The sequence below is a fragment of the Aphanomyces invadans genome, assembly GCF_000520115.1.
Source record: "Aphanomyces invadans strain NJM9701 unplaced genomic scaffold supercont1.4, whole genome shotgun sequence".
In the NCBI taxonomy this organism is placed as follows: Eukaryota; Oomycota; class Saprolegniomycetes; order Saprolegniales; family Verrucalvaceae; genus Aphanomyces; species Aphanomyces invadans.
Genome location: NW_008580149.1, coordinates 1,028,305 through 1,037,862, shown reverse-complemented (window position 1 = coordinate 1,037,862; position 9,558 = coordinate 1,028,305). Strand labels below are relative to the sequence as shown.

Below are 9,558 nucleotides of genomic sequence, written 5' to 3'. Positions count from 1 at the left end.
CCAGTGCCTACAAAAGGGTCATTTTGCAGCACGACAATGCGACACCCCATGCCTCGGTCACGGATGCAGTCCTGGAGAGTGTATCCACGGATGGATGGAAGTTCGTCGTTCGTCGTCAGCCGCCCAACAGCCCTGACCTGAATGTCCTGGACCTTGGTTTCTTTGCATCCATCGAAGCTCTACAGTACAAGATGGTGAGTTCATCCATTGACGATGTGATTTTCTCGACGTTGACAGCTTTCGACCACCTCAGTGTCGACAAGCTGGAGAACGTATTTCTCTCGCTGCAGGCTGTGATGCGCCTGGTTCTTGAGCATCAAGGCGACAACCACTTCAAGTTGCCCCACCTACGTAAAGATGCATTGAGACGTGCTGGCAACCTCATGGCTACTGTGGCGTGCCCTGTTTTCCTCCTCCATGAGTCGGACATGTACCTCCAACCCCACGGAATTCCAAGCCTCGAATAGGAGTTATAGCCAATTAAATCAATACATTTGTTCATGGGCCAATGACAATAATATGTCGGTGGTAATATGGAAAAAGTTGTGTTTTGACATGTCGGTAGTAATATGGAACAGAGGAAGTATTGGTTTTTGCGCATCATATCTACCCACATTACAATACTTGGCTAAACATATAACGTGATCTCTCGGTGATCGGCCGAACGGTCTTAGCCAATAGAATCAAAACTTTCATATAATTGGGCAAAATGGATTACTGCATGCATTGAACCCTTCAGTATCTTATGGCGGGAAAGCATTTAACTTTATAGAGACAAAGGTGCTTTTTGAAATCGACATGCCGCCAAGAACGCCGTACACTGCCGAGGACATGCAAAATGCTGTAAAGGATGTAATTACTGGGCTATGCAAGATATCCGCTGCGTCCAATACTTACGGAATACCTGAACGGACACTGCGCACTCATGTGATTAATTACAGATCCCAAAACACGAGTGCCATCACTACGTTGGGTCCCAATCCGCTTCGGCCTTCCTCATACGAAGCCGCCTAGTCACGTGGATATTATCGATGCAGCGACATGGGCATCCTGTTGGCCGATCCGACATACAGTTCAAAGCGAGTCTAATGCTTGAGATAGTTCACGACACTTCCAGCCCCCGAACGCTGTCCTCAGGATGGTATGAAAAGTTCGTTCGACGCCATCCTGTCTTGAAGACAACAAAGGCACAAGGATTGAGCAGGGCCCGCCACAGCATTGACAAAGAGACTGACGTCGACTTCTTTCACGAGCTTGTCCATGCCATGTCCCTGGTGGATTTCGATCCTTCTCGGGTCTTTAACATGGACGAAACTAGCTTTTCCCCCAGCAAGACATGCAAGAAAGTTGTTGTACACCGTGGATCGCGAAACGTGTATGTCGAAGAAACGACTACTTCGTCACATGTTACGATTGTCGCATGCGTTGGTGCTGACGGCACTACGGTTCCTCCTCTATTTATTTTGCCTGGCGATCGCGTCTCAACACAAGTGTGCGACAGTTTGACCATTCCCGGAGCCGCGATCACTACGTCCGAAAAAGGCTGGTCGAACACGTTTATCTGTCGAAAGTTGCTGTCCATGCTCCACGATTCCATCCCGTCGTCAACGCCCCGACCAGTTCTTTTGGTTCTCGATGACTGCTCATCCCACTATTCCAACTACATCTTCGATGAAGCCCAGGCTCTTGGCATTCTTCTACAGTTCCTTCCTGCCAACTCAACCCACATCTTTCAACCTTTGGACGTCACTGTGTTCCGTCCGTTCAAGCAAGCGATTCGGGCGCAGATCGCTAATGGCAAGTGGGTTGACTTGAGCACAAATATCAACAAGCAAACAGCAGTTTCTATTGCCTGCCACATTTGGATGTCGTCGACGAACAAGTCATCCATTACGAACGGCTTTGCGTGCATTGGATTATGCCCACCTTCGCTGGAGAAGATGCTCTATCGACTTTCCATTTTCAAGTCATCCCCAGAAGGGTTTGTTGAAATTCAAGATCAATGGCTTCAACGAAGCGAGGAAGTTCGAAACAAGTTGCTTTTGTTGCCACCAAGGAAGAAGGTGAAAGTGGCGAGAAAAACACTGACAGTCAGCGGTAAGTTCACCTCCGCAGACTATCACGCACATCTCCAAGCTCAGACAGTTGCTCGTCCAAGTCGCAAAAAAGCGGCATTTTGTGTTGCTGAAGTGAGCAAGAGAATGTAGAAGCGATAACTGTTTGAAACGACAAGGAAAGATTGACTGCTTAAACATCACAGCTTCTTGGATTTTCATGGCTTCATTGGAATCATCACATTTAGTGTCACATATGAACAATGATATACAAAAATATAAATATTTCCCTTCAACCTCTCAAGTGATCCCGAGCGGACGGACTGAGGTTCCAGCGCACACTGACTATCTGGCATATCGTACGTCGACGCGGGGGATCGAACCCTGCACCTTTCGCTAACGATGCGAACGCTCAACCAGGTGAGCCATTTTCCACATTTTAAAAGAACGACAATTTTTGGTCCTATCAATTAAAAACCTCTTAAATATAATTCCTGTATAAATTTAATTATCCTTTTAAACCCTATTTTGATGACGTCATAAGCACGAGAAATTTCTCTCTAATTGCATAGTTTATTCAAGTATAAAAGTCGGCCGATCTCCGATTCTCTGTTTGAAAAGCCATTTTCAAAAAGTATTTGCTCCACGGTAAACCACCAAAACTGATTATGAATGAATTCATCTAATATAGCTTGAAGCAGGCTTTCAAGAGATACCACTTTCGTCAAATGGCATCATAAACTGAAAGAGGTATTGTCGTATGAAGTGACCTAAAATTCGGCTGATCATCGAGAGATCACGGTATTCTCTATGCTTTTGATTTTCTTTTCTTTGCCGATTAAAAATATTACAGAGCGATTTTGTTTGAATAGTTTGTTTCGTGGATGTTTCGTAATGGGGTAAATAAACGTGAATATGGTGAGTGATAAATATATTGGCAAAGATGTTAAATTTATGGGGTGAATTTTATGAAAAATATACTGATTAAACAAAATAAAAAAGATTATATGAAAAAAACAACAACAATCAATTCTTTAAAAGTTCTTTGGGCAATTATATATATATATATATATATGCTCCAGCCAGGCATGCGTGTTTAGCCTATTCCAGCAGGCCGTGATATGGCTGAAAAGCAATTCATACCCCTACCGGTGCGCGTCTAGCAAGGTGAACCCTCTGCAAAAGTGATTCAAGGACGATTTTTGCAATAACGCCAGTGAATGCGGGAGCGATCTGGCAAAATGACCAGTCTAAGATTGCAGTCCAGTAAACCCCGCCTTCAAGTCGGAAGGCAAGAGGATGAAAGTTACGAAAGTCCAGGAGTGGACAGAGGATGAATTTCTCCAACATTTCCGTTTGACCATTGACTACGGAGTCATCAACAGCAAGCCGATACCCTGTGCGGGTGCCATGCCATTCCAAGTAGAAATAATTGAGAACGTGAAGGATGCAACCGCCGTGGCGACTATCGATTTAATCAAAGTATTCTGGTTCTGTAGATGCCGCTTGAAAAAAAGAGACGAACCATAATATCCTGTCGTTCCATATCAATGGAAAGATAATGACGCCAAGTCGATTAATGCAAGGACATGCATTACTCGTCTGGATTGCCGACTTCTTGTTGCGTGCGAAAAGCATCGACGAGTACCTGCAAGTGCTGGAGAAGTTCCGTAGCCTGGTAGACATACACGGGTTAAGTTGAACCCACTGAATTGCAGCCTCTACAACACGAAAGTGAATTGGTGCGGTAGAATCATTGACGGCAAAGGAGCCCGTCATGATCCCGACCGACTGGAGGCCCAGTGCCAGATCCCATTTCCAGTGATTGCAGGACAGTTGCAGCAATTTCTTTGCACGACGAGCTGGATGAGGGACCACATCCCCGAATTTGCGCAGCTGGTACAACCACTGACGCGTCGGTTGGATGGTGCACTCATCGGGAAGAAACGACGGAAACGTATAGCCCATAGCATCCTGATTACGTTGCATCCCGAAGAGGTACTCAGCTGAAAAGCTGTGCGTGAGACCCTAAGGTCCATGGTAGAGTTCGCTCACCCACATCACGATGCCACGATGTGTTTGTTCACTGACGCCTCAAATGAGGGTTGGTCGATCATAGTCACGCAAGTCCATAACTTTGATGAGGAGATACCCATCCACAAGCATCAGTATGAAATGCTGACTTGCATGAGTGGTCTGTTTAAAGGCGCTCAGTCGAAGTGGTAGGTGATCGAGAAGGAAGCCTATTGAATCGCCCGAGCATGCAGCAAGTTAAACTACTTCCTTATGCGTCCTCAAGGGTTTCGCATGTATTGCCATCACAAAAACCTCATTCATGTGTTCGCTCAGGACGGGAGTGGAAAGCATATACGCGAGGGAAGCTGATGAGATGGGCTGACACTATCGGCGAGTACCACTACATCATAGTACATATCGATGGCAAGCTCAATGTGTGGGCCGATATGATGAGTCGGTAGGGTCATTCCCCACCTCCCAATTCGACTATACGTCTTCTGGACTACCTGGTGACAGTGCCATCTATCAGGCCATGCCTGCCCCTTGGCAGCATGTACGACCTGCGAGAGCCCGTCTCCCCCGAACTGGTGGTTCTGGCAAAGGTCCAGAGGTTCGAGAGCCAATTAAACGACGAGAAGTCTGCGTCCATTGGATGACAAAGGGTTCAACTGGCCAACAATTGCTGAGATACTCACTGCCCAACGTGACACCTCTACAAAACCACCTGCAAAGGCGAAGCGAAATCCGAATAGGAATAGTGAGCTTTGGCTTGGGCCCCGGCTATGGGTCCCATCGGACGCCGGGGTTCCCTTCTGTCAGTCGCTCTGCGTGGTGTACTACTACCGACTTCATCGTCAAGGCAAGCAGATTGGGCCGATGAGTTCGTCACAACATGACGCACCCATGCCAGAATCACGTTCCGCTGTTGTCTCAATCACGTCACATCGCTTTGGTTTCAGAAAGTTGTGTACTCCAAAATTGCTCAGACCGATCCGAATACGCTAAAATTGCTCTGTCAGGTCCAAAACAGACCTGCAAGGATATGATGTGCCGCTTGCATCAGAGAGACCGTCTTTTTGGTAGGGTGTGCCGTCCGGTTCTGGATGAACTTGTTCACCAGAGATTGCCAGGACGCTGCTTGCTTAGGAGACACGACGACAACCGCCGTGAAATGCCACAGGGTTGACAAGATGACAGTCTGGGCTAACAGACGTCGCCCTTACCTCCAAGGATATATGGACAGTAAAGGTACCGATTTGACAGTGTAACTGTTGCGAATTTGCCATTCGCAGAACTACTGGGCGCCCCCGAAGAAGTAGCCCAAGGGATTCAATTCCCTGGGGTAGTATGCAGGACGATTCGATGGGCTAATTGGACGAGTGGCTGGGATCAGCTGGCTGATTAGGGTAAGGTTAATCCTGAGTGGCTGCTTGCAGCTGGGGGAATCTACTTCGTGATTTGCCTTTGGATACGGACTTCGCGAGGTACGTCAGGTGGAGACGCAACAATTCTTTAGTTAACAAGAATGGAACAAGGTCTACCGTTCACGACCTCGCTGGCTCGTTTGACACGTACACGGTCGATGGAGACCGTGGTGACTGTGCCTTTACCTCCGCCGAACCAAGCGGCGATGGACGAGCAACGGATGCAGTGCATGGAGCGCGCTGCTGCGACATCGAACCAGATGACTTACGAACAGCTGGCGCAGTTCCATGCGCAGCAAAGTGCCATGGCGCAACGTCTGGAAGAAGAAACGGCCATGACCGCGGCGATGGAGAAGAATCGCCGGGAACAAGAAGAGTCGCGAGCGGTTCTCTCGCGACAGCAAGAGGATTTGGTGCGCCAGCACGAAGAGCTGAAGAGAGCGATGGCTGAGCAAGCCAGAGTCTCAGAAGCGCACCAAGATATGCTCCCTCAAGCATCAAATGCGATGACTCAGCAACACTACAAGGTAAAAGAGCTGAATCAAAAAGTTCGCCGCGACAACAAACGATGGGGTATATTTAAGCGACGAATAAGCGTTTTGCATTTGCGACTGGCCGAGCCGCCGAAGCGCCTCGGCTGGAGAACCTGATGGGCAGCAAGTGCCGTTGGCGCCCACGTAAAGGGAAGCACGAAGCGTGAGCGCCGCGAGTTCATGGACGAGTACCTCGCATACTCGCGACTCGTGGATGTGCTAAACCGCGGCATGGGTGGTACGTTGTTTCTGATGCCACTGGCGGCGTATCGATCAGAAGATTGTGCCGCGTGTCTGCGCACATGATTTTTGGGAAGACATCACGGAGAACGACTGGCGTGACTATTTTCTGTCTGCAGGAGAGATTCAGGAATTGGACCTCGACGCCATGACGAAGGCCATGGCGTCGTTGAAGATGGACACGAAGATTCGTGATGCCGAGTCGCGGGTGGGAAGACTGCTGGCCGACTTCTACGAGAAGTTGGAGCAACTGGACGTTGCTCACCTACCGGAGCAAGAGCCGAAGCAGTCGGTGAAGATATTGACAGCGGCGATCCGGCCGCTTCAATCGACCCGCGAAACGAACAAGGCGTACAAGTCGGACGTGCGTTCGTTTTGCCGTTGGCTTGGCCTGAAGTGTGGCAGAGACGAACACCGGGTATTCAAGTGCCCCAAGGTGCAGCCAGGTGAAGCCCAGCGTCTGTTGGATCAGCGCTTCAAAAAACCTCACGGGGCGTCATCCGCAGCATCGGAGAAGAGGAACGACGCCAAGCGCAAGTTTATTGGCGCTGACGTGGACCCCCAGGACGCGTTGGTTATTGACTGTCCACGCACGATTGCGTGTGATGTCAATGACGTGACGGCGTTGGCGCTCTTGGACAGCGGGGCCGATAAATCGGTAGTGTCGCCAACGTTCCTGGCGCGCGTCGAACATGTCGGTAACTTTACGTTGGCGGTGCGCCAACTGTACCGACCAATCGAGTTGGGCGGCTTCATGGAGGCCATGAAGCTTACAGTGGACCGCGAAGTCAAGCTGCGGTTGACGTTGACACTGCCGAAGGAACGTTGGTGTTATCGAACCTGAGTGCTGGGTGGCCGCGATGCCACTGCAAGACGGCCTGGGCGACATTATCGTCAGTCGCGACGTGATGGCGCGACTGGGATACTGCCTCATTTGTTGTTGGCGCAAACGCGGCGTGCGCAGAGTGTGTACGACCTCAATCAGCTGGGCGGCAAGGAGACCCCACTGATTGCAGCCATGAAGGTGGTTGAGACAATGAACAAGCCTACATCGTCTCCCGAAGAAGCCTCGCTCTACCCTGAAGAAGAGCGAGCTTACTTCCCAGATTTGAAGTCTGGGTGGTTGATGGAAGTCGACCAAATGGCGGTGCGAGCGAAGCTCGCAGAGAAGGTGCGCGACTGTGAAGTCGCAAGGTGCGGTGACGACTTCGCGACAAACCTGTCGAAGCTGTTGGTACGCTACGAAGACATATTTCGACTAACCCTTGGTCGAGATCCTCCTATCGACGTGGCGCCCCTAGTCGTGACGTTGAAGCAAGGCGCGGAACCTGTGCGGTGCAAGTCGCGCCGCTACTAAAAAAAGCAACGTGACTTCATGGCGAAACATGTTGCTGAGTTGGAGGCAGCGGGGCTGTGTTATCGAAAAAATCCCGCTCAAAATGGCGCTCGACACCTTTGATCGTCTAGAAACCCGATGCGAACAATTTCCGCATGACCGTGGACGTCCGTCCGGTCAACGCCCAGACGGGGCGCATCCTGCGGCCGATGCTGATGTTGGAGTTGATTTTGGATTACCTGGCCTGGTGCAGAAGTGTTCTTTACCCTTGACTTCTTCAAGGGTTACTGGCAGTTTGCGCTGGTCAAGACGTCGCAAGAAATGTTCTCGTTCCTCACGGATACGGGCGTTTACACGCCGACGCGAGTGCTGATGGGCGGAACCGCCAGCGTGGCGTACTGCCAATCGTCGAATCGTTCAAGAAATGTTCGCGAGCGAGTTGTATAAGTCGCTCTTCGTTTGGCTAGACGATTTGCTTGGATACGAGAAGTCCAAGTAAGATTTACTGGCGGCGCTCGAACGTGTGCTGGTGATTTGCCAGGAGCGCGGCCACAAGCTGAACCCCAAGAAGTGTCGGTTCTATGAGACCGAAGCTCGCTGGTGCGGGCGAATCGTGTCGTCCGCGGGCGTCAAGTATGATCACGAACGCATCAAGGCGTTGAAAGAACTGAAGATGCCGGGTGACCGGCCAAGATCTTCGGCAGTTTCTATGCGCAATGAATTTGATGCGCATGTCGATCCCAAGGTACAATGTGATTATACGTTACAGCCGAAGACGGATCTGTTGGAGTCGGTCTAGTAGGCGGCGGGCGCTCAATGGCGCCAGAAAGTGGCCAAGGTCCTCCTGGACACGTGGTCGACGAGTTCGTCGACTGTCGCTACAACGACCGTTTGGCCGCGTACGAAGTTCTGGTGAGCTGGTGCGTCCTCCAAGATATCGAAACTTGTGGAAGCCCGTGAGTAACTTGCACGAAGTCCTGCCGCCCGCATTCAAGAAGTATGTGCGGGAGAACGCTGAAGATGCCACGGTGGTGGCGATGGAGAAAGCGTTGGGGGTGGCGCAATCGTTGGTCGGGGAATGTTGCGAATTTGCCATTCGCAAAACCCCTGGGTTCCTCCCAAGAAGTAGCCCAAGGGTTTAGTTCCCTTGGGTAGTATGCCGGACGATTCGATGGGCATACTAATTGGACAAGTGGCTGCGATCAGCTGTCTGATTAGGGTAGGGTTAAGCCCCAGTGGCTGCTTGCCGCTGGGGGGATCTACTTCGTGATATGCGTTTGGATACGGACTTCACCAGGTCCGCCAGGTAGAGACGCAACACCGTGGGATACGACGAGGGCTCGTACAAGCTCCGCAACTCGTGGGGCGCTGACTGGGGCGAAGCCGGCCAAATCCGAGTCAAGCGCGGCGCGAGCGGCAAAGGCATGTGATGTGCAACGTTGCCGAGTTCGTCGTGTTCTCCAAGATTGTATGCAGCACGCCCACTAAGTCGCCGTCCCCCACGACCAAGCCCACCCCGACGACTCCTCAACCGGACGTGTGCGCCGACTGCATCGGATGCTTCTACCTTGACGCGAACCAGTGTTTGACTGCCCAGGCTGTGCTTCAAATCGGGACGATCTTTATCGTCGAAAATAAATTAAAAATAAGACGTACATCGTCAAATTGAACGCAAAAGTAAACGATATTACAACAGATGGTCGATTTTCGTGGCTATTCAAGCGAAATCAAAAGTCCCTATTCAGAGAACGGCTCATTTTCATAAAAAGATTTTAATTTTTCACAAATTCAGATAATTCGTAGCTACTTCGAGATACTATACTACTCTGGTCCACATTAACTGTCCCATTGTTTTGACTTGATTAAAGTATACTGGCCAAGCTCGAAATGTCTTGAAGTTTGTATTGGTCTCCGAAAAGCAATATTGGTCGACGATATTTTTATTGTATTTTTAT

The 9,558-nt window shown here is 50.1% G+C and overlaps 3 protein-coding genes and 1 non-coding gene across 4 annotated transcripts in view; 3 read left to right on the top strand and 1 right to left on the bottom strand.

Annotated features, from left to right (window-relative positions):
• H310_02795 (hypothetical protein) overlaps positions 1–467 on the top strand; it is a gene marked incomplete at both ends in the record, with an annotated part of 835 nt that extends 368 nt beyond the window's left edge. The window contains one exon of the mRNA XM_008866430.1: positions 120–467. Within this exon, the coding sequence (XP_008864652.1) occupies positions 120–467 (348 nt within the window). The remainder of the gene's footprint in view (positions 1–119) is intronic.
• Positions 468–2,416: 1,949 nt separating this feature from the next.
• On the bottom strand, positions 2,417–2,490 carry H310_02794. Its single transcript has one exon. It is a non-coding gene; the product is annotated as a tRNA-Thr (tRNA).
• A 3,162-nt stretch (positions 2,491–5,652) lies between these two features.
• H310_02793 (hypothetical protein) lies at positions 5,653–7,111 on the top strand (the record flags this gene model as incomplete). The annotated part of the gene is made up of 3 exons (XM_008866429.1): positions 5,653–6,067; positions 6,152–6,265; positions 6,387–7,111. The coding sequence occupies 3 exons, from the start codon at positions 5,653–5,655 to the stop codon at positions 7,109–7,111; spliced, it is 1,254 nt and encodes a 417-aa protein (XP_008864651.1).
• A 174-nt stretch (positions 7,112–7,285) lies between these two features.
• H310_02792 (hypothetical protein) lies at positions 7,286–9,033 on the top strand (the record flags this gene model as incomplete). Its single annotated transcript, XM_008866428.1, has 8 exons — positions 7,286–7,597; positions 7,735–7,774; positions 7,857–7,998; positions 8,071–8,098; positions 8,145–8,348; positions 8,406–8,492; positions 8,557–8,673; positions 8,914–9,033. The coding sequence occupies 8 exons, from the start codon at positions 7,286–7,288 to the stop codon at positions 9,031–9,033; spliced, it is 1,050 nt and encodes a 349-aa protein (XP_008864650.1).
• Between the last annotated feature and the right edge of the window lie 525 nt (positions 9,034–9,558).